Source organism: Castor canadensis, chromosome 3, assembly GCF_047511655.1.
Source record: "Castor canadensis chromosome 3, mCasCan1.hap1v2, whole genome shotgun sequence".
NCBI lineage: Eukaryota > Metazoa > Chordata > Mammalia > Rodentia > Castoridae > Castor > Castor canadensis.
Window position 1 is genome coordinate 137,077,357 of NC_133388.1, and position 26,143 is coordinate 137,103,499.

The window sequence follows — 26,143 nt, forward strand, 5'->3', positions numbered from 1 at the left end:
GAACTCATGACATACCTGCCTCCATGAACTTGGGGCTTTGCCTAGCAAAGCAGGTGCTCTACTACTTGACCCACACTTCCAATCCACTTTGCTTTGGTTATTTTGGAGATGGGGGGGGCAGTCTCTTAATTTGTTTGGGCTGACCTTAAACCATGATCATCCTGATTTCAGCCTCCCTAGAAGCTAGGATTACAAGCAGGAACCACATTACATCTGCACTCTTTTCAAAGAAAAATTGACAAACGTAGCAAAACAACATAAACCAAGACAAGAGATTCATAGAGCAAGACGGCTACATTTTCTAAGTACTGGTGGCCTATGTATGTAATCCAAGCTACTTCGGGGGCTGAGATCAGGAGGATCACAGTTCAAGGCAAGCCTGAGCAAATACTTCATGAGACCCACATCTCCAAAATAACCTGAGCAAAATGGACTAGAGGTGTGGCTCAAGCAGAAGAGCACTTGCTTTGCAAATGTGAAGTCTTAAGTTTAAACCCCCAGTTCCACACACACACAAAAAGAAAGTCTGCATGTATTTTTCTGTAAGAATGAGCTGAATTTCCTATATAATAAATTCTATTTCTTAATATTGACAAGAGCCTTTACAAGTAAAGAAATTGTTGATAAAAACTACAGGGGGAAAAAAGCATAACCTACACTGTATAAAAATGAAATATTGACTAAAAAACTTTATGGTAGTATTTTCTGTGTATAAAATATTAGGGAGGGCTGGAAGCACAGCACAAGTGACAGAACATCTGCCTAGCAAGCCTGAGCTGCAGTCATTCATACATATACATAATACGTGTGTGTGTGTGTGTGTGTGTGTGTGTGTGTGTATAAAACATACCATACGTAATATATATAGGGGAGACTCACACAGAATGCAAAGCTAATCACTGTCAGAAAACTAAGATTTCGATGCTACATAAAATAACTATCTTAAATTTAACCAAATTAAATTTCACACTGTTCAATCATATGCCAAGATGCCCTGAAGCAAAGAATTTTGTGAATTATTCATGAAGAAGAGACAAGGCTAAAAAGAGCAAACACCAAGTGTTCATCATACCTTTAAGTTAATACAGCCTTTATTAACATGCAAGTACCATTTGCTGCAAGATATACAAATTTGCCTAGTCTTGAACTTCTATTTTAATGTTCGAAACTTAAGGTTACCTCTGGAACTAACAAATACAGTAACCTACAAAAACTGGTAAGTTAAACCTATGTTTCTACTTTTTGTCTTTTAAAATCATCATTTAGGTTTATAGTTGGTATTATTTGCTATCAAGCAGAAAATACTTGGCAGCTAGAGACTGAACCAAGAATTTCATGCATGCTAGGCAAACATTCTACCACTGAACCGTATCCCCAGCCCTACAATATAATTCTTGTACTTGATACATACTTCTAAGTATGTACCAGTATGTCAAAGAAGTCACTAAAAAATATGTAATTTATATTTAGCCACTTTTTAATAAGCTGGAAAGCACACATTTTGGTTTTCTAAGAGGAAGTTACTTTTATTTATGGTTTCTGCAGTTACCAGAAAAATTGGTTTATACTCAGCTAATTTTAATAAATAAACTGAAGTTTTAAATTTATAGATTTTATGACAACTCTGTTCTACTAAGATAGACATAATAAGTCTAACACCAGTGCTTCTTTTCTGATGCCTAAGCAAAGATGCTGTTACAGTTTTTCAAATGCTTTTTTGCCTTTTTAATATAAAATAGCTTCCTTGTGAGTTTGACTTCAGAAGACCCACTGACTATATTTATTGGAATATATTCATTCTATTTATTGGAACATATTTTAAATAGTTCATGTACTGTAAGTACATTTTAAGATTTTCACTGCAGCTTTCCACGTTTTATAACATTCCAATTAGATGGAGGAAGACTAGAATAGTAAAGAAAAGTCTTAGCTTTAAGATTCATATAAAGTTCATAGGAGTATTTTAACACACATTAAACAAGTAGAAGTGTAATCCCAAGAAACTGTGAAGGAAGAATGAAAATTGCAAAGGAAGCTTTATAGTCAACAGAAGTACAAAGTACAATACTTTGGATTGCCCCAAAGGCACAATGCACAGGAACTTTTAAGTCATGTAGTTCACTTGTTGACTATATGGCTACAGTTCAAACAGTTGCTGCTGCAAAAGTTGTACCTAGTAACTTCCAAAACTGCTTTTAAATAATGTTCTTAAATCGTAGCAATAAACAAAACACAAGATACACTTAAACAATACTGCATTTATCAAAAACACATAGGAAATTTCAACTCTTATTCTTTGAGAGTTATAAAAAATCAATGTTTTAGCTAAGTTATAAACATGTTTTTCATGTAATTATCTGCATGACTCTAATAATGCTATCAGCGGCTATAAGATCAGAATTGGTTTATAAAAAAAATACTAAAAACATAAAAATACTTAGCCCCATTATTTACCTGTAGAACATGTCACTCATGCCTACATTTCAGCATTTATCATCATCACTGTTGTAATTTTAATTCACATCCAAAAGATAAAGCAAAACCACCTACGAATTGGCATATTTGTTTATTTCTGTTTGTGAAAACGTCCTTAACTTGTTGATGTAGCAAACAAATTTCAATTCTGATTGCTATGCAAAAGAACAGAAGATAATCTGCTTTGCAATTAACTTTATAGTTCAATTGCATACAGGCAACATGCTACATATGAAAAAATTACTAACTGAACTACAGGTATTAAATACTGAAAAAATTAACAGTTTATTATAATTTATTTTATTTAACAGTCTAAGAAGTTCGCAGCCATCAGCAGTTCCAGTGCAATTTCGGGTGCAATGGGGAATTCGGGAATCTCGGTGGAGCTGTTAGTATAGCGAACCTTGTAGGTAAAATACATGCAGACTTTTGAAAGAACGTGAGAAGGAATCTCTCTAAAATTCACCTCATTGGTTTCATTCTCAGCAAACTGACCTGCAAAACAAAAGGATTATGTATGTTATGGTTGAATAATGTCCCCCGATTCATATGTGGGAGACTTAACATCTAATACAGTAGAATGATTTTATTCAGAGATAAGTCTTTTAAAAAGGTACTGAAGTTAAAACAAGGTCTGTAGGATGGCATCCAATATGAGGACACAAAAAGGGCTGATGGAGAGTGGCTGGCTGAAGTTGTAGAGTGGCTTCCTAGCAAGAATGAAGCCTGGAGTTCAAACCCCAGCACTGCCAAGAAACCAGAACATTTCAGGCAGCAAAATGTAGTTAAAAAAAAAAAAAAATGACCATATTAATGGGATTTCCTCCTAAGACCTTTCTCTTTGTTTAATAACAATTCATAACACAGTTCAGGGGCTAGAGGCCTGGCTCAGAGGAAAAAGCATCTGCCTGGCAAGCACAAGACCCTGAGTTTAAACCCCAGTACCACAAAAAAAATAAAAACAAAGAAAATAAAACAGTTACATCATTACTCAAAACTTCTTTGGTCACATAAATGTTGTATCATTCACTCTTGAATAGTGCACTAGCACTATGTATTTGAATATAAAAGGCATTTCACATCTAAAAATATACCTCCTAAGAATGCAGTTATTTAAAGTTTTCTAGTTTCTATTGATTGGCGATAAGTTAGGATGAAAGAAGTATGATCAGTACTAATTCACAGCAATGAGGTAAATTTTATTTTGTCAATAACTAAAACTGCTTTTCTTAAATATATATATGAAATATTACCAACAGGCTTTTGATACCAGATAAAGATGGGGGGGCAGGAGTTTGAGGTGAAATTCATATAACCGCTGCCAGATGTGGCTGGTGCATGCATGTAACCCCTGCATTCAGGAGGCCGAGGCAGGAGGATGGTCAGTTCAAGGTCAGCTTAGGCTACATAATGAGACCCTATTTCAAAAAACAAAAATATAGGCCGGGCATCAGTGGCTCATGTTGGTAATCCAGCATACTTGGGAGGCTGAGATCAGGATTGAGGTTTGAGGCCAGCCCAAGCAAATAGTTCATGAGACCTACATCTCCAAAACAACCACAGAAGAAGGAACAAGGAACTGGAGGTGCAGCTTAAGTGGTAGAGCGCCTGCTTTGCAAAAATGAAGCCCTAAGTTCAAACCCCAGTCCTACCCAAAGGAATCTTCTCCCCATGAGCCTCCCCCACTACAAAAAAAAAAAAAAAAAACACACACACACCAGAAAAAAAAAAATGAAATTCATACAACCTAAACCAATAATTTTAAAGTTTGCAGACATTGACATTTATTTCATTCACAGTGTTGTACAACCACTTCCCCCTATCTAGTTCCTAAACATTTTTATCATACTAAAACAAAACCTTGTATTCCTGGTTTTCTCCCATCTCATGACCTCTGGGAAATACCAACTAATTTCTATCTCTATAGATTTATCTATTGTGGATATTTCATACAAATGAAATCACTTTTGTTTTGGGTTTCTTTCACTTAGCAAGTTTTGGAGGTGCAGTCATTCACACTGTAGCATGTGTTAATACTTGTATTTTTTTTAAATGTATGCATTAGTTTTGGGCTGTCTTCCTGTTCCTTTAAAGACAAAAATCATGTTTTTTAATTAAAGGAGATCAATTCTACAAAAAGCAAAAACACTTTAATAACTTTGGGAGGCTGAGGCAGTATGAGTTCAATGCCAGTCTCACGTAGAGGGGGAGAATTTAACTATGATGTATAATATGAACTTTTGTAAATGTCACAATGTACCCCCAGGACAACAATAATATGATAATAAAAAATACATTCCAAAATAGAAAAAGACCCAGTCTCAAAACGAGTCCTCTAACCTTAACTTAGAGGACTTAACTTTCTTTTTTCCTTCAGTACTGGGGTTTGAATTCAGAGCTTCATGCTTGCACTACCCCTTGAGCCATGCCTTTTTGCTATGGTTATCTTGGGGACAGGATGCTGCTTTTTGCTTAGGCCTGCCTGGACTCTGATCTTCGTATTTTATCCTTTTTGCTGTCACTAGGATGACAGGTATGTGTCACTATATAGAGCAAATGTGTGAGATGGGGAGTCCCACAAACTTTACGCCAGGCTGGCCTTAAACCAAGATCCTCCGAATCTCAGCTTTCAAGTAGCTAGGATTATAGGAGTGAGGTACTAGGGCCTGGCTTAAATTTTAATTTTTAATTTAAAAATTTAATTAAAATGCTATTGCCATTTGTGACTTTTTTGCCTAATGTACTTTTTAAGTGTTGTCTACTGGGAAATCCTAAAACCCATTCAACCCAGGAACAATGAGGACCTCTAGCATGTAGATGAGGGTCCCTAAATACATAAATACCATTTTCTATTAAACAAAACAGGGCTCTTTGGAAAAATAACTGCTTTCAGGATTGGGGAATATTCTATAGACAATTCCTGGGGATTATCATTTTTTTTTTTTTTATGAAAGACAGGAACACACTATGTAGTCCAGTCTGTCCTCGGAAATTGCAATTCTCCTGCTTCAGCCTCCTGAGTGCCACCACCCTGGACTAGCAGAAAGTAACAACCTATCCAACACTAAACAAGCATGTCAAAAGGATATAAGAGCTAAATTGATGTGATTCTTTCTGACATAAAAATGAAGTCTGGCCAGGCACCAGTGGCTCATGACTGTAATATCCTAGTTACTTAGGAGGCCAAGACTTGGAGGATCTCAGTTTGAGGCCAGCCCAGGCAGACAGTTTGAGAGACCCCACTTCCTCCAAAATAACTAGAAATACACTGGTACATTGGAAGTGTAGCATAAGAGGTATAGCACCTCCTTTGTGAGTTTGAAGCACTAAGTTCTACCCTTCGTCCCACCAAAAAAAAAAAAAAAAAAGACTGCAATGGACTGAAAAAACATCAAAGTTCATGATATATAAAAACTGAAAGAGAACAAATAATTCTTTATACAATTCTAGTTAATAAATTCAGAGAAAGTACAGAATTAGGAAATCACTGTTTAGTAATACCAAAGAAATCTCAACAATCACAATGGGTGCTAAAACAATTACATAGAAGTATGGAATTTTTCATGGATGAATCAGCTTAATAACCCTGGATCCCACTGACTAATCCTAAAAAATGAGACACTGTGACACAAGAGCTGGGGGCATGGCTCAAGTGGTAGAGCACATACTTAGCAAGCACAAGTCTTTGAGTTCAAAATCAGTAAACACACACACACACACAGTGATAAAAAGCAATGCTGAAAGTATCACAATACCCAACTTCAAATTAAACTACAGAGAAATTGCAATAAAAAAACAACATGATACTGGCACAAAAACAGATATGAAGGCCAGTGGAACAGCACAGAAGACCATGAATCCATGTAATACACCCACCTGATTTTTGGCAAAGGTGCCCAAAAAACATACAATAGAGAAAAGACAGCCTCTTCAACAAATATTGCTGGGAAATTGGGTATCTGCCTGCAGAAAACTGAAACTAGATCCATGTTTTTTACCCTGCACGGGGATCATCTCAAAGTAGATTAAGGACCTTAATATAAGACCTAAAACTTGGAAGCTAGTGCAGGAAAGAGCAGTGAATATGCTGGAATTAATAGGCTTATACAATGAATTCCTAAATAGAACTCCAAAGGCCTAGCAACTAAGAGAAAGGATTGAAAAAGGGGACTACATGAAACTAAAAAGCTTCTGCACAATGAAAGCAACGGTTATCAGATTGAAGAGGCTGCCCACAGAATGGGAGAAAATCTTTGTCAGCTCTACATCTGACAAAGGATTAAAAACCAGAATACTCAGGGAGCTCAAAAATCTAAACTCCCCTAAAACCAATGACCCAATAAAGAACTGGGCAAATGAACTGAATGGAGCTTTTTCAAGGAAGAAGTCCAAATGGCTAAAAACACATGAAGAAGTGTTCAACATTCCTGGCCATAAAGGAAATACCACCTTACCCTTTTTAAAATGGCCACCATCAAGAACACAAACAACAAATGTTGCTGATGATGGAAGGGAAAAGGAACCCTCATACACTGTTGGTGGGAATTAAATTAGTATAACCACTATGGAGAACAGTATGGAGGCTCCTCAAAAACTGAAAAAATAGAATTGCCATAGGATCCAGCAATACCACTCCTAGGGATATAACTGAAGGAATGTAGAGAAACTTGTACACCAATGTTTACTGCAGCACTGTTCACAATAGCCAAGCTATGGAAATAACCCAGATGTCCTACAACTGATGAATGGATTTTAAAAATGTGATATATATATATATACACACACACACACATACATACATACATACACATATTTACAAAATGGAGTTTTATTTAGCCATGAGGAAGAATGAAACTATGTAGTTTGAAGGTAAATGGATGGAACTGGAGGACATCATATTAAGTGAAATAAGCCAGATTCAGAACAACAAAGGCCACATGTTTTCTCTTTGGGGAGATAGCCACAGTACAAATACAAGCAACCTTAGGAAAAACGGGTCACGTTAAGGGAGATAACTAACAGGAGAGGGAGGATAAAAGAAGGAAGTTAAGAAGGTGAATATGGTTGATATATTTTCTATACAAGAAGGAATACAGAATTTTTCTTTTTCTTTTTTTTTTTGGTAGTACTGGGGTTTGAACTCAGAGCCTCATGCTTGCTAGGCAGGTACCCCTTGAGTCACTCTTCCAGTCCAAATACAGAATTTTCAAGCCTGTTGAAATCACCATAAGAAGGGGACTATGGTAGAAAGGAGAAAACTGGGGGGGATGAACACATTAGGGTTATAATACCTATATATATGGAAATGTCACAATGAAATTCATTTTTCAAAAACAGAGCTCAGGAAGGTTAAAATAGGTCCTGTCTGGGGTTTGGTACCAATGGGAGGGGAGAGGATATAAGGAAAGGGTGTAGGAAGGTGAATATGGAGGAAATATTATGTACTCATGTATCAAAATGGAAAAACTGGAAACTATTATAGGAATGGGGGGGCAGGATAAAGGAGAATGATGGAGAGGTGAATTCAACTATGATGTATTGTAAGAACTACTGTAAATGTCACAATATACTGTCAGTACAACAATAACATGACAATTTAAAAAGGCGATAGGAATACAATGATGGTACCTATCAAGTATCCTTCTCTAGAAAATGAACCAGAGTGTAATCAAGCCACTAAAATTCTAACTATGAGTTTATGGAATGAAACACTAACTCAAAATTATACAAATGACCCTCTGAGAAAAAGGAAGAGGGCAAGTAGGAATTGTCTCAGATTTTTCAAGTAAAATAATATGATGTTGAGATGCTTGAAATACTCCAAAAAAGTACAGAATAGGTGGAATAATATGATTGGCAAAATGTTAACCATCCTGACTGATGGGTACTTGGAGGTGTATTACATTATTACATTTCTGTGTTTTAAAAACTAGAGCAAAATATAGAAAAGGAATTGTAAGGGACCCCATGTAACACAAATAACCTTGAAACAAACATAAAATCAGAAGCCTACTTCCTAATTTCAAAACTTACTACAGGCCTAAGGATACAGCTCAGCAGCAAAGCACTTCTCTGGTATACGTTAGGCCCTGAGTTCAATCCTCGGCCCTGAAAAAACATTACTACAAACTGTAGTAATTAAACAATGTGGTTCAAGATATAAGAATAAACACGTAAATCAGCTGGGCTCCAGTAGTTCACGCCTATAATCCTAGCTATTTGCTTGGGAGGCTAAGATGGGGAGGATCATGGCTCCAGGCCAGCCCAAGCAAAAAAAATTTTGAGACCTTATCTCAATAGAAAAAAAGCTGGGCATGATGGTTTGTACCTGACACACCAGGAAGATCATGGTCCAGGGTGGTCTAGGCAAAAAATAAGACCCTAATCTCAAAAATAAAGAGAAAAAAAGGCTGGAGACATGGCTCCAGCAGTAGAGCACCTACCAAGCAAGCGTGATGCCCTAAGATCAAACTCCAGTAGAACACACATAAAAACAACAAAGCCCCCACATTAAACACATAATTCAACAGAAGAGAACTGAGAGCCCAGAAACAAACACATGCATCAAACAAGTAGTAGTGGGATATCGACAATGCAAATGAATGACATTGAACCTTTACTTCATACCATATGCAAATATGAACTTAAAACCAAAGACCTAAATGTAAGAGCAAGTCTTTAAAACTCCTAGAAGAAAATATTGTGAAACCTAACTTCATGAAGTCTTCATGATATTAAACATGGTCATGGATTCTTAGGTATGACATAAAAAACAAGCAAAATCACAATTCATCAAAATTAAAAACTTTTGTGGGGGGGGGGTGGACTAAGGAGTGGTTCATGCAGCAGAGCACCTGTATAGCAAGCATGGGGCCAGGAGTTCAAACCCCAGCAACACAAAATAAAGAAAAGAAAATGACAACTTATGGTATGGGAGAAAACACTTGCAAATCATAAGGGCCCATTATCCAGAATTTATAAAGGACTTTATAATTTAACAAAAAGACAAACCACCCAATTAACAAAAAAATGAGTAAGAAGCCAGGTGAAGGCAAGTGAATTCAGAGTATGAACATAGCCTGGTTAGGCAGCAAGACCCTGTCTCCAAAAAAAGAGAAAGGAAAAAAGGCAAGAGGCCCAAGGAGACACTTTCCGAAGATATACAAATGTCCAGCAAACAACTGAAATGGGATTCAACATCATTAGTTATTAAGGAAATACAAACCAAAACCACAATGAAATAATTTGATCCTTGTAGAAGACAGTTATAATCAAAAAGACACATAATAATATTGGCCAAGATGTATAAAACTGAAACCCTAGTAATACTATTGGGTAGAAATATGCAAAATGATTCAGGTACTGTGAAAAGTTTGGTGGTCCCTCCAGAAATAAAATATAATTACCACATATCAAGCAATTCTACTTCTCGGTATATATGCAAAAGAACTGAAAGTAGGTATTTAAACAAGTGCCTGTATATGAACAATCACAGTGGCTCTATTCATGGTAGCCAAAAGGCAGAGACAACGCAACTATTAATCAACTGAGATTATCAGATAAACAAAGCATGGTACATTCACACGACAGTATATTATTCAGTCATTAAAAAGGTTGATGGGCTGGTGGATTGGCTCAAATGGTAAGAGTGCCTGCCTAGCAAGTGTGAGGCCCAGTTCAAACCCCAGTACTGCCAAAAAACTAAATAAATAAAAGGTTGATGTATTATATAGGCTACTACTTGAACTAACCTTGGAAGCATTCTGCCAAGCAAGTGGAAAAGCAAAACACAAAAATCACATAGTGTATGGTTTCATTTATGTGAAATGTTCAGAATAGGCAAATCAGGAAGCAGACTGGTAGTTGCCAAAGCTAGGCACAGAGAATAGGTATTGACAGCATGGGATTTCCTTATTGAACAACAAAAACGTTTTAGAACTTGATAGAGGTGGGGGCTGCAGGCACTGTAAATGTACTAAATGCTGCTGAACTGTGTACTTTAAAACAGTGTTCTATACCATATGAATTTTTTTAGAAGAGAAAAAATTTACTTTGTCAGAGTCTACAGTTAAGAAGTTGACAATTTCAAAATGATCACTATTAGAATACTGAAAAAAATAACAGAAAACAGAAAATGGCAGAAATGAATCCTTTCCAATGCAACGTAATTGTGCAATAATGTTAAAAGAGTTTCTTTCTCTTTTTTCTAGTACTAGAACTTGAACGTAGGGTATACTGTATCCTAGCCAAGCACTCTATCATTTAAGCCACATCTTCAACCATTTTGCTTTTTATGAGTTTTGGGATAGATCTTGTGTTTTTGTCCTGGTTGGCCTTACACCCCAATGCCTCCTGAATAGCTGTGATTACATGTGTGCACCACCATTCCTGCCCACCACTCCCTTTTTCCTAAAGACAGTGTCTTACTATGTTGCCCACTTTGACTTCAAACTCCTGGGCTCAAACAATTCTCCAGCCTCTGTCTCCAAAACAGCTTTGACTACAGGTGTGCACCAACACATTTGCTCTCTTTAAACACTTTTGAGTTATTTGATTCAGAACATGCTTACCAAACATTAAAAGATATAAGAAGGAAAAGAGAGAACTATATTTACCTGGGCCACTCAACATGGCTTTTATTGTTCCTGATGTTAGTGCATGTTCTCTTTTTACAATAAATTCGTGACCATCAGAAGATATCAATTTAACATACATGGCATCAGGGCCTTCACAGCCACCATAGGTTTTCTCTTCTCCATCTGAAATAAAGTAACTAGTGAAATAATTTTGAAATCACATCTTGTTTTAAAAAGAAACAGGTTGAACTGCGGATGCAGATCAGTGGTAGAGCACGTTCTTAGCATATTTGAGGCTGTGGGTTTGATTCCCAGCATTGTAACAAAAAAATTTATAATTAGAAGAAAAAAAAAAATCAAAGTAGAGGTAAGAATAGAGTACACAAACGTTACTATTCTAGCTTCAGCCACAGTTGTCTGCTCAATATAAATTTTCTGACACATTTATTTTTGCATATAAACTTAAAATCTTTCCTCAACATACACATTTTACAATTGTACACTACCAGAAAACTTTAATTTTTATCATTACCAACACATGAAAATTATCTTAAAGCTTATTCTAAAATTTAGGGAGTCCTAAAAAAAGGAGAAGGATAAAGCAAGTACTGCTTAGCCACAAATGTCTACCAACTGATTTCTTAACAGCTGACTCAGGAATCTTAAAAACTAGTATTAATAAATATTAAAATCACCTATTGCTGTCTAAAATGTTTAATCTGAATTGAATCACGTGGAAACAACCAAATTTAAATTGAGGAACAATCTTCAGGCAGGCACTGTACCACTTGAGACACTGCCAACTCTCAAAAAAAAAAAAAAGGCCTGCTCTCAAAAAAAGTCATAAAACACCTACCCACCCTAAAAAAGTAACAAACTGTTTAAAGGGCACTAAAGAGACAACACAATAAGTGATCCCTCATTGCTGTGAACATCATTACTGAAACAATCAGGAAATTCAGAATACAGACTAAAAGTAGGAGATGCATGCTGAATTTTTCAGGCGTAAAATGTTAAATGTGTCAGAACATTAGCAACCCAATGAAAGCTTTGACAGTGTGCATTATTTTTGCAATTTTTCTAATAAAAAAACTGGGAAGAAGCTGGAAATCTGGAGGGATACCAGTCTGAAGCCAGTCCCAGGCCAAAAACAGTATCTGCAAACCCCTTATCTGAAAAAATACTAAAAATAATTAAAAAGCAACAACAACAAAAAGCTGAGAGACATGGCTCAAGTGGCAGAACACTTTGCAAGGCCATGACCAAACTCCAGTACCACCAAGAAATAAAAATATTTAAAAAATGGGAGACTGATAAAGATGTAATGAGCTTCTAAATTACAAGCTATTCAGGCTTATAGATTTTTAGCAATTTTAGCTAACTTTTTAAGAACAAAATTAAAATTATTTTAACTAATGCCTCTAATATAGATGTATTTTTTTTAATTTTATTCATATGTGCAGATGTATTATTTTTGTAAGCTAAGGACTTAGCACACTATTGTTACTAATCTGCCTTTCAACAACATACAGCAAATGTATATTTGATGGAAATAGGAATTTTAGTTTAACTATTTTCTTACTTGCATTCAGTGACTCTGAAGGCCTATCTTTACTGAGAAGAAAAATCAGCTTCTACTAGTAGAAACACAAAATTACCTTTGTGTAACTTACCCATTATGTTCTTATAAAATTCTACTTTGGTTCCACAGGAACTTTAGTAGTTTCCTAAAAATGTAACAACACCATATTAAGATCAATGTTGGATATTACATGTTTCAGCCACTGTTATTTAGTATGTCCTGGTATTAACAGTTTAAGGACTCTATTCCTTTTTCTTATGGAAGAGGTCACAATTCCACCATGCTATCAACCAACTGAAGAATACCAAAATGTTTTGTGAGCTTGATCAATTGGGGCTTCTGAATTACAGAACAATTAGGTAAAATACGAACATAATAAATAAGCATTATAAATTGACTGGCATATGTAGTCCTAACTACTCAGGAGGCAGCAATCAGGATGATCAGGGTTGGAAGTCAGCCCACAGCAAATAGTTTAGGAGACCCTATCTCGGAAAAACCCCGTCACAAAAAAGGCTGGCAGGGTAGCTCAAGGTGTAGGCCCTAAGTTCAAACCCCAGCGATACAGTCCTCTGCTTGCCTAGGTCTGATTACCAGATAAAAAAAAAAAAAAAAAGGAAAATAACCATAGCAAAATAGCTCAAGTGGTAGATCACAAAGCCCTAAGTTCAAAACTCAATCTGAAGAAAAAAAAGTAACACATGTGTAAACAGTATAGCCCATTAAAATACAGTCCTAAGTTCAATTCCCTAGTGCCAGCAAAAAAAAAAAAAGTAAAGTAAATAAAATGCATACATATTATAACAGTCAAGAAAAAACTGTAGTACTGAGACGTGCTAAAGCACTTGGTCTTTTATTATTTTTCTGGGTAAAGGACTCAGTTGAGAATCTGAAGACGACTATGGGTGCTGTTGTCAATACAGGTTAAGAGTCATCATTTTGAGTCGTTATTCTCATTTACTGGGTGGGGAGCAGGAAATCTTTTCTCCTCCTCCCCCCACTTCTTCCTATTTTATCCTGTTATACTAAAATAAATCCTTGCTAAAATTTCAACAAGAAGAATCTGGCTGGCTTCTGTCCCTAGTTTTCTGGGAGGTGACCTCTAAATTCTTGAAATTTCCCTAGTGATTGGTGAGTGTCTTTGCTCTTGGTACTGGGCTCTGGTAGTTTATGTTAACCAGTTTATCTAGTGGGCCTCTTAGCTAACTAGAGGACTCAGGATGAAAAGCTTTGAGGGCCTTGATAACAGCATGAATTTCAGATGGAGCAGGACTGAAGACTGAGTTCAATCTTGTTGCACATTTCCATCAATCATGCCTATATAACAAAACCCCAGTACATACCCTGGACACTGAAGCTCATGTGCACTCTAGAGATTAAAATGCGGGGTGCATTGCTACATGTCAACATGCTAGGAGAACAATTCCTGCTGACAACATAGTGAGGACGCAGGAAGCTCTGTATCCTGTGTTTACTAGATAGTGGCAGACACTAAGCAAATATCTGCCTGAATAAATGATAATATAATATTGTCAAGGACCCTCTACTTATTAAGTGTGCACATCTATAAAGAGGGACCTTATTTATATTTTGTCATTAAATGGAAAATAGTATATCCTAAGTATACTACTGTTTTCTATGAAATTCCTGATAATATTTTAATTCTAGACTTAAAGAAAAGGTAAAGAAAATAATCCATACCATTTTATAGCAGGAAAAGAAATTGAGAAATAACTTACCTAAATTCCTTATCTTACAAAAGAGGTATCATTAATATATGGATAGAGAGATTGGGTGATTTGTTGCAGGTAGCAACAGAGAAGAATTCATGTTAGTCTAGAACACTTCCTAAGCATGGTAGACTTTTTTTGTTTTGTTTTTGTGTAGGACTAGGGTTTGAACTTAGGGCTTTGTGCTTAGAAAAGCAGCTCTACTTTCAGTCCATTTTGTTCTGGGTATTTTGCAGATGGGGGTCTCCTTAACTATTTGTTTGGGCTGGCCTCAAACTGAGATCCTCCTGATCTCAGTCTCCCAAGTAGCTAGGATTGGTATAAGCCACTGGTGCAGGGCTGATTTTTTTTCTTTTTGGTGGGACTGGAATTTGAACTCAGGCTTTCACACTTGCTAACTAGGCAGGCTCTCAATGGGTTGAGCCACATGTCCAGTCCTCGGAAGGAAATATTTAAAGCACTATTTCTAATGTGAGATAAACTAGAGAACAAAGGGAAGCATTGGCAATGTAATGTTAAAACCAACAATTTTCCTGTTGGTTGGCTAACAATGTACTAAGTTTCTTTCTTCAGATAGTAAGGTATTCAAAAATAGCTCTTCTAGGCTAGTAGCATAGCTCAAGTAGTGGAGAGTTTGCCTACCAGGAGTAAGACTATAGGTTCAATCCTCAATACCATGCTCAATCAATCAACTATGACAGATTGAAAGAACTTTTGGACATGTCACAATGTTCCCCCAGTACAACAATACAATAATAAAAAAATCAGTTAATGAAAACAACTCTCCCATAAGGAAATTATTATTCCTATTTTATCAGGAAGCACTGAGAGAGGCTTCTTCTTCCTCAAGGCTTCTATAATTTAAGTAATAGTGTCAGAGTTTAAACCTGGCTAGGTTAGACTTCACGACACATATTTCACTTCTTCCATTACTTCATTTTGTCATGGTAAAAAACTCTAGTTCTGGGTAAACTTATTTTCTACTTCTTCTGAAAGCTACTGATAGAAACCCTTAGACAGCTCTTCAAAATATTAAAGTAGTACAATGTCATTTTATAATAGGCAATTAAAAATTCAAAGCTATCATTTTCTTTTGTTTATAGTGTTTTACAATCTTTTTTAAGAAATAAAGAGGAAAAGCTAGAAAGGCTTTAAGTACAAGAATTTCAAGTACTAGCTTTTCTATGTGGATAATATCCAGAGTAAAACATCTAGGATATTTGTTTAACGAGCAGTAGCTAAGCAACATCTTAGAAGCCCTTTGGGTAGTGACAGTTTCTCTACAGGCTTAATATAGTAAATCAACTCCACCATTTATACAAGAGATTAAAAGAGGGAGGGGGGAACCTACCACCACTAACAGAAAAAGGGATCAACATCACATGTTAAAAATTTCTAATTCATAGGTAGAAGCTTAAAAATATTTGAAATGATTATAATCCATAAGTTGCCAACAAAAAGCAAAGTTTGGAAGAAAAAAATCTCAATGTGAACATCTATTCAGTGCTTGAGCTGAGATCTGGGAATGGGCAAGTAAAACCCAACAGTCAGGAAGCAGCAGGATGAGAACAATTTTAGAAAATATTAAGATTAACAATGGGCTAGATAGTCATCTAATAAGTGGCTAATATCCAGAATCTATAGGGAACTCAAAACACTCAACCCCCAAAGAATCAACATAACATCCTAAAGAAATGGGCCCATTAATTGAATAGGGAATTTTCTAACGAAGAGGTAGAAATGGCTAATGTGAGAAGTGCTCAACCTCTCTAGCCATAAAAGAAATGCAAATTAAAACTACACTAAGATTTCCTCTCACCCCAGCAACAAATGTTGACAAGGATGTAGCAAAACAGGAACCCTCATAACACTGTTGGTGAGAATGTAAATTAGTACAACCATTATGGAAAGCAGTATGGAGGCTCCTCAAAAAACTAAAAATAGTCAATTCACTCCTGGACATATGCCCAAAGGAATGTAAGTTATTATACAATAGAGACAGTTACACACAAATGTTTACTGCAGCACTGTTCACAACAGCCAAGCTATGGAAACAACCCAGATGCCCTACAAGTGATGAATGGAGCTTTATTTAGACATAAGGAATAATGAAACTATGTGGTTTGAAGGTGAATGGATGGAATTGGGAAACATCATATTAAGTGAAATAAGCCAGGCTCAGAAAGACAAAAGGCTTCATGTTTTCTCTCACACATGGAGAAAGATGGATCCAAAAGATAAACATGCACAAAACAAACATGATAATACACACATTTGTATGTAAGACGTGTTTGTGTTTGTAATAGTGGAACTATTCTACAACACTTTGGGGAGGAAAAGAGAATGACAGTCAACAATATCAAAATGTATTACATCTCTGTAGGTAGAGGATATAATGATATATACTGAAAGTTGTTGAATAATTGGGTGGGGGGAGGGAAGGGTTAAAGAAGAGTAACAGGGGGCTGAAGTGACCAAAGTTAAATGTATTCACAATTGAGATATATTGAGAAAGCCCTCTGAACATTGACTTTGGAATTAAAAATGAAAGAAAGAACTGTATAACAGGTAGAGTGTGCGAGGGTACTGTTGGAGAGGGGAGGGTTAATGATGGAGATGAAGATGAGGAATATGGTTGATGCATTTCATATACATACATGAAACAATGCTGAAATCTCTTGCAATTGCTTTAAGTGGGGGGTGAGGGGGAAGATGTTGGGGGCAATCTAACCAGTGTACAATGGAAGACTATTGGGAATTGGCACAACGAATTCCCCCTGTACAATGAATATACGCTAATAAAACTGAAAAAAAAAAAAGATTAACAGCCTGAGATGTCATAAACACTTGCTTTTTAAAAAAAAAAATCAAATACAACATCTACTTTAGCCTAGGGCCTACACTGAAATCAGTTTTGAATTTAGTATCATGGAACACTCTAAACATCTTTAAAAGCCATGGGTGGAGGAGGTGGTGAGGACCTATGGCAGGAAGACACTGAGTTCAGGTCAGCCTAGGCTTTATAGGGAGACTATCTTAAATAACAACACAAGAAACTGTAAATATCCCATCCTTTTTCTGATTTGAAATGTTACCGTATCATACATTACACTGCTACATGGATTTTTAGACTATACTTTTCCATTGATCTATTTATAGTTGACCAACATCCTATTGCTTTGATTATAATAAATAGCATCATAAAAACAAATGGTTGGGCAAGTCTCCCATTTTGTTCTTACACATTCTCATTAGGCCTACATTTTGGCTTCTTTTAGTTTTCCACAATGAATTGGATTTGTTTTCCTATTTTATCTTCTGAAAACTTACTGTTTGTGTTGTGAATGGCTTTTAAAACTTGGTAAGCTGATCTTATATTCCACGATTTTTGCAGAACACTTTTACTAGTTTTTAATAGGTTTCAGTTGATTTTCTTGATCAACTAAGTACATAACAGTAATTATTCCAAATTTATTCTTTGTGTGTGTGTGTGTGTGAGAGACTGGAGTATGAACTCAAATGCTGTACCACTTGAGTCACACCTCCAGTCCATCTTGTTCTGGTTATTTTGGAGATGGTCTCTTGAACTATTTGCCTAGGCTGGCCATTCTCCCAATCTCAGCCTCCCAAGTAGCTAGAATTACAGGAGTGAGCCACCAGTGCCTGGCTCTTTTTGTCTTTTATGCTGGTTATTTGGGGGGAGTGAAGGGGAATAAGGTTATTCATTAAAAAAACAAAAAAAACCTAAAAACTAAAGATGAGACAAATGTAAAAAAAAAAACAAAACCCATGGAACTTTGTATACAAAGGGAAGTAGAAATATGGTCACCATAATGCATAACAGAAATACTATAGAGCTATGTTTATCATCAAGATAGTTATCATCAAGATAAACTATTTTTTAAAGCAAGTTAGAATAATAGGTACAGTCTGATAGCATTTATGTAAATAAGTGGTTTCTCACTTACTGATCTTGTTATCTTTAAATAAAAATGCATAAATATATATTCTAAATCATAAACAACAAGAAAATGGTTGTGAAAGATACTCCCCAACCGATAATAATCTATGGTGATATACAATATAATATATATAATGATAATACTAAGGTGAAGACTGGAAAAGAGGAATGGCCACAGAACATAGATTTGTCTGAATTTTTCTATTTGAACAATCTATTCATGTAGATCATCTATGACTTAAAATTGAGATTTCTTTTTTTTTTTTTAATTTTTAAAAAATTTTTCTATTTGAGCTGGGCACTGGTGTGCACTTGTCATCCCAAGGTATGCGGGAGGCTGAAGTCAGGAGGACTGCAGTTCCAGGCCAATCCCAGCAAAAAAGTTTGTGACCCCTATCTCAGTTGGAAAAAAGCTGGTGGTACCCAGCCTGTTCTCCCAACAACTGTGGGAAGTTTAAAATAGGAGGATCTTGGGCTGGAGCCTGGCTCAAGCAGTAGAGCACATGCCTTTCAGGTATGAAACCCTGAGTTCAAACCCCAATACCACCCAAAAAAAGAGTATTTTGTCCCCCTAACTAGCTGTATGTTTCCATAAATTTTCACTGTTTCTGATCGCTACCAATCAATAACAGTTTAACTGTCCCAACCAGTCAAGCTTCTACTACTAAAATCATTATTCATTTAGTAATACCCAATATTAGCAACACCTTGGTATTAAGAAACAAACCCTCTTCACAAATGTCATTCCTATTATCTGCTTGTTATTAATTGTGGAACTCATTGAATGTTGATTAGAAAAAAATCTGCTGTCTTAAGAACTCTACTTTAGTGGGGCGCCTGTAATCTTAGCTACTCAAGAGGATCTTGGTTTGAAGATCCCATCCCCCCCATCCCTCCTGGAGCAAATAGTTATGGAGGCTCTATCTCAAAAAAACAGGGTTGGTACAGTGGCTCAAGTGGTAGAGTGCCTGCCTAGCATACATGAAGTCCTAAGTTCAAACCCTAGTACTACCAAAAAAAAAAGGCAAAAGAATAGAACTGATATTAAAAGTGCTCAAGGGAGACAGGCATGGTACACACCTGTAATGCCAAAATCTTGCAAGCTGAGGCAGGAGTATTTCAAGTTCCAGGCTAGTTGAGCAAAGACCCTTTCTCAACACAAAAATACAAATAAAAGGGCTGGGGACACGGCTCAAGTGGCAGAAAACTTGTCTAACCTGAATGAGGCCCTTGGTTCAATCCCCAGTACTGGGATAGGGAGTGTAACTTAGTGGTAGAGCATTTGCTTAGAATGCACTAAGATCCTGGGTTTGATGCTCAGCACCACAAAACAAACGAACAAACAAACAAAAACCCTTCAGAGTCTTGCTGCACACTGCACATTTTTCTAAACTAAATAGCTTGGTGATTATACCTCACATTTAAAAAATAAGGCCAAAGTGAGTTTATAAAAAAAAAATTTAAGAGGTCAGATATCTTAATTCCACAGGTATCATCAGGCACAGAGAGTGTACCTCAATGACAGAACTCTTATCCTTGGTTAGATCCCCAGTACCACCAAATGGTAATGGCAGGGAGGGCCTTCAATTTGGAAAGGTTTGCTGTTTGGTTTTCTGCCTGAGTAGCCTTTTAAAAGATACACAGACAATAAAATTAACCCAAATTCTCAGGTAAGTAGATGCCAACAAAGGGGCGTAGGAGGTTGGCTGTCCCAAGGAAAACAAATGTGAGGCTACAAACCAAACAGAAAACCTGCTAAATGCCGGCAGCTCATGCTTCTAAATCTAGCTACTTGGGAGGCTGAGATCGGGAAGACGGCAGTTTGAGGCCAGCCCAGGCAAATAGTTCAAGAGACCATCTCCAAAATAACCAGAACAAAATGGACTGGAGGTGTGGCTCATGTGGTAGAGCACCTGTGAAGCCATAAGTTCTAACCCTAGGCCCACAAAAAAAAAAAAAAAAAAATCATCTGTCAAGTGAACAGATACAGCTTTTGATGTGGGTATTGTTGGATGAAGGCCAAATTTTTACCAGGCCAAATTAGGAAGAGGAGACTATCCAGACAAAGCAAATAGTACAAGAAATCAGACAGCATGGGGGTACACAGAGTAACTCAGTATTGTTGGAAACCAGTTTACAAATTCATTATCCAACAAATACTAACCCTCACTCAGTATGTCAAGTGCTGTCTTAGGTACTGAGGACAGAGGTGAACACAACACAATTTCTAATGTCCTGGGAACAATAGTGGGGACAGAAAACCAAAACAAGGTACATGAGATAGAAGAAGTGCGATGGACAAAAATAAAATATAGCAAGGTAAGGTAGGGAATGGGTCGAGGGAAGGAAAGGAGGTTGCTATTCATTCAAGGCAATGAAGGCAGGCCCCACTGACACATGATAGAAACCTGAAGAGTGAGAAAGTGAGTCACAGACATCTGGGGGGAAGAAGCCTTTAAGGATGGAGAACAGTAAGGAGACCAGTTTGGCCAGAGTGAGTCAAAGAGCAGATGCAAGAAAAAGAAGCCAGAGAGAAAGAAAAAGAAAAAGAGGAGAGGAGCCAGGACAATACTGACTGAACACAGGTTGAGATGTACACCAAGACACAGTGTTTCGGTGGTGCTGGGGGGCTGAACCCAGACCCTTGCATTTGCCAGGCAAACACTCTACCACTGAGCTATAGCCTCAGCCAAGACATGGGTTTGAATACCTCATATAACTGAGGCTAGCACACAGTCCTTTGCTATACCATCCTCTTTCATCTTTCCTATCTAGCCATCTTTTGCTGTTTTCTATCATTCCTGAAGACTTCATTTCAGCTCTCCATATAATATAGAGCTTAAAAGCAGTTAGCTTTTGAACATTCCCATATATACCCAGCCAATTCCTATGTCACCTTGAAGGAAGCTATCTAACCTTTCTGTGCCTAGTTTCCTCTACTGCGAAACCTGGATAATATAGCATTTAGCTCACAGGGTTATTTTGGAGAATGAGTTTATACACAAAGCACTTACTGTGATTCTATTTCCATGTGCCAGGTACAGTTCTAGGTGTTAGGATAATAAGTCTGTGAACAAAATAAAGGGGCCCCCCACTGTCCCACCAGTGTCCTCACACTGCATTTTAGTATGGGAAATGGCAACCTTTGTCTGTAAAGGGCCAGACAAAGCCTGCTTAGCAGGCTATAAGGTCTCTGTTTCTACTCCAATTCTGCGACTACAATGCAAAAGTAGCCATGACAAGATGTAAACAAATGAATGTGGCTGAGATTCCATAAAACTTTAGTCACAGAAATTTGAATTCCACATAATTTTCACATTACAAAATATTTTCTTTGAATTTTTGTTCAACCATTAAAAAAGTATAAAAGTCATTCTTAGCTCTGACAGTTTATTAATCTGCCCATGAATTTGTGTATATATATTTGGGCATATCTGTAGCTTGAAGTGGAACAGGTTCACAGACTTTCAGATTTTCCAAGGGTTCTCTAACCATAAAGAAATTGAAAAGTAGCCCTATGGAATCAGTCTCAATAGTTACCTTATATGGACCCAAGCTTATCTCCATAACCCAATTTCTATTCTCTAACTTGAGACCCAGATAGGTTAAGTGACAGGATTTGATCATTCATCTCTCAAATGAGGGAACTGCACCTAAACTGTGCCTAAAGTCCTTTCTAGTGCTATCATTCTGTGACTGAACCTATTTGAAATCCATTCTATCCCACAACTGCCTATAACTCAACTTCCCATCTTTATTAATCAAACTCCCTCAACAAAAGAGAATTTAAGAGCTCCACAGCACTTCATATTCCCATTGAGTCTGTCTGCTTCACCTCTGTAAACTACCTAATCTCCCTCTTAGACAGTATCTCCAAATTCCTTTTAGTTTATAAACTATGAGCAGATATTCCCAGTATATCTAATTATAGCTCCTACACATCATTCACCTCAATTCCTTTGTCTTTCCACCTTTAGCTTACCTGCATCTATTTACCATACTTTGTCCACTCTCTTGTTTCAAACATTGAATAAGGGCTGGAGTAGTGGCTTAAGTGGTAGAATGCCTGCCTAGCAAGTATAAGGCCGAGTTCAATCCTCAGTACCAACAAAAAACAAAACAAATGAATAAACAAGCTGAAAGGAAGAAAAGTTGAGTAAAAATCAGCCCAATGTAGCCAGACAATAATGGCTCACCTCTATAATCCTAGCTACTCAGGAGGATTGGCCAAATAGTTCTACAGACCCTATCTTGAAAAAAAACTTCACAGAAAAGGGCTGGCAGAGTTGATCAAGGTGTAGGCCCTGAGTTCAAACCCCATACTGCAAAAAAAGAATCAGCCCATTCTGCTCTGGTTATTTTATGCTACTGGAGCTTGAACTCAGGGCCTTCACCTTAAGCCACTCCACCAGCCCTATTTTTGTGAAGGGTTTTTCAGGATAGGGTCTTTCAGACCTATTTGCCCAGGCTGGCTTCAAACTGATCCCTCCTGATCTCAGTCTCCTGAATATCTAGGATTGCAGGCGTGAGCCACCAGGCTCACTCTGGTTATTTTAGAGATGAACTCTAGAAAACTATTTGCCTAGGCCAGCCTTGAACCACAATGCTCTTGATCTTAGTCTCCCAAGTAGCAAGGATTACAGGTGTGAGTCACCAGTGCCCAGCCTGTAGTCTTACCTCTACCCTGAGTGCCAATTTTAGATCTCCAAATTACCTTCTACACATATTCTCAACTGCCTTAGTAATTATCAAACTCAGTAAGCCCCATAAAGAACTCTTGATTTAGCTGAGCACAGGGTGGCTCACATCTGTAATACTACCTACTCAGGAGGCAGAGATCAGGAGGATCACGGTTTGAAGCCAGCCTCGGGCAAATAGTTCGACAGACCCTATCTCAAAAATATTCATCACAAATAAAAAAAAAAAAAAGGTTGGTAAAGAGGCTCAAGCAATAAAAGGGCCTGCCTAGCAAGCATGAGACCCTGAGTTCAAACCTCAATGCTGCCCAAAAAAAAAAAATTTATCTGTCAGAAACTGATGTTTCCTCTCCAGTCTTCCAATTTTAGTAAATACTCCAGATGTTTTTTGAGACAGGCTCTTGCTATATGGCCCAAGTTGGCCTGGAGCTCATGATCCTCCTACTTTTCAGTGTTCAGAGTGCTAGAATTATAGGCATACACTGTTCAGGAGATGATCTGTGTGGGCAAAACCCACACAGATCAAACTACTCAAAAAAAGTTTTTTTTTTTTTTTCCTGTCCCAGGGTTTTAAAAGCAAGACCCATTGGGTTTAGTTTGAAATTATATTCCAAATCAGACCATTTCTCACTAACTTCGAACTCTACACCTCTGTACAGTAACTCAACCGATTACTACAAAGTCTCTTCATGCAGAGCTGGTTTTCTCCTTCCCTGTCTATTCTCCATTCAGCAACTTGTCATCTCAAGCATAAATCAGATGTCACCCTACTGCACAAAACCTTTCATTTGTCCCTCATTAAAAATAGGCTCAATCTTACTGACTTGCTATTTATTCACCTGACCTTATCTCCCACCACTCTTCCTCAGCAACTCCTTGAATAGGTCAAGTTCATACATACTGAAAGGTCTTTGCATTTAGTTCATTGCTGATAATCTTTTAAATCTCATCACTTGACTAGCCAAAATATCAACTCCTCAAGTTCTTCCCTGATCACCCTATCATCATCCTGTCCCAGTCACACTAGGACCTTCAACATGATCCTCTCAATCTCAGTTTCCCAAGTAGCTAGGATTACAGACGTGAGCCACTGTGCCCAGCTCCAGCCCTCCTGTTCTTACATTTATCACTGCCTAAAACTGCATCTCATACACACACACACACTCAAGGAAGGCAGGCCTGGAACACTGTGTAGTAGATGCTTGATAAGTATTTGACTTTAAGAAATCATTTTCTTAAATCACCAAGACTTATTTCAGGTATTTCAAGTATTTCAGGTATCATTGGATGGGCTTTGCCTAATTTCATTTAATAAAGTAGCAATAAGCATTTGGGACACCATGTTAGCTGAAGTGCATCAGAATACATATGAGCATAAATTCAAAGTTTTCCTGGTTATTTTCCAGTATTGAAAAAAATCTACCTACCTCCCCGCCTCACGGAAAAAAAATCCACAGGCATTTTAGAAGATTTAGGCAATTAACTATTTCTTTAGCACTCAAAATGTAACTTCAGGGTGTAAACTACTGCCTAATTATATTGCAGTTACCATCTAGAAATGAAACCATTTCATTTCTTTCCACTTGAAATAAATGTGTGCATACTTTCTGAATATTTTTAAATGGTAATTAAGACCATAGCCAACTTGTTTGTGTGTAGTGTTGGAGATAAAACCCAAGGCCTCTTGCATATTAAGCAATCACTCTATAACTCAATTACATCCCCAGCCTGGTGGTTATTGGGAAAATGCCCTATTTAACAAACAGAGGAGTCATTTACAAATTATGTAGGGAGCTGGGGATACAGATACAGTTCAACGATAGAGCATCTGCCTAGCATACTCGCAGCCCTGGGTTAATCCCGAGCACCGCCAATTTTTTTAAATAAAAATTAAACAGTAATTCTAAATCACCACTGCAACAAACAAATATCCATGATGGGAGGGCCCCAGCGTTTTCCTCGCCATTTTATCTCCGAAAGAAAAAAATCCGCTTGTGAATTGTGTTGTTTGAATTAACACGAATTATATTACAATGCAAACGAGATCAGATATTTATCATTTTAGGCCACTTTGCAGAAGACAACTTGGGGATTAAAAGCAAACGAAGTTTTAAAACTAGAGATTTCGGTCGCTTTCTACACTGAAAGATGCTGACTGGAATGCACAAACTCCGTAGTTACCTGTTACTACAGAGATTTCAGTTCTCTACGGGAAACTTAATGGGCGCTGAACTTGGTACCAGATACCACCTTTCAGACAAGACTGGGAGGTGGATGCACGAAAGCCCCAGTCCACCCTATCAGGCAGAGATCGCCAACAAATTACCCAGAAGGTAAACTTTTTCCGGGCCCGGCAGCGGAAAGGAGAGAGGACCCTCTCCTGAGAGTAGAGACTGACTCTAAAAAAAAAAAAGAACGAATCTGAGCGCACATGAGGAAAGCAAAAAAGGATCGCGACAAGGCTGCCATGCTCCTAACTCCACCCTCCCTGCGATCAGCCTAGAGAAGGCCCAGACAGCCTCCCCTCCTTCCAAGCCCTCCGAGCGGCGCCAGGAAAGGTTCCGCGGACCTCCACTCCCCTCCCCCAAACGAGGAGCTGGGGAGGCCCGGGAGATTAAGAGCTTCCGTTCTTCCCCGCCCAGTGGAAAGAAGTGAGAAGTGGGATGGCGAACACACACACCCAGCCCCAGCCTCCCTCGTCCTCCACGCGAACCCGGAATCCGGTTCCCACCCCAACCCAAGACTTACTTGTCAGTCCTGCAGCTAATGCAGCCACCGCAGCTGTCTCCCCGGTGTACCGCCACAGCCCCTATTCCAGGGCCGCCCCCCCCGCCCCAGCTGCTCGCCCCCGTGGGTTCCGGGGCAGTCGAAGGAATTACTTCCGCCCGGTCACAGCCGCTTTCTGAAACACGCGGGAGACAGTGCTGGTGAGGCTGAGAGGCAGTCTGTTACCCACTTCCGTCTGATAGAATTGTGTAGCGCCCCCTCTCTTCCTCTTGAGTAATACAGACCCGCCTAAGGGACGTCCTATTGGCAAATGTCAACCAATCAGATTCTAGGTTTTCTAGATTCCCAGCATGCAGTGCAGACCCGATCCAATTTCTGCTGAGAGGCGCTAGGGA

At 37.9% G+C, this 26,143-nt stretch overlaps 1 protein-coding gene across 1 annotated transcript; it reads right to left on the minus strand.

The window, feature by feature from the left end:
• Positions 1-1,069: 1,069 nt before the first annotated feature.
• On the minus strand, positions 1,070-25,921 carry Eloc (elongin C). The gene is made up of 4 exons (XM_020172522.2): positions 25,770-25,921; positions 12,725-12,778; positions 11,091-11,234; positions 1,070-2,970 (listed from the first exon to the last, which is right to left on the minus strand). Exons 2-4 carry the CDS (start codon positions 12,726-12,728, stop codon positions 2,780-2,782), a joined length of 339 nt encoding a protein of 112 aa, XP_020028111.1. The 5' UTR covers positions 12,729-12,778; positions 25,770-25,921; the 3' UTR covers positions 1,070-2,779.
• Between the last annotated feature and the right edge of the window lie 222 nt (positions 25,922-26,143).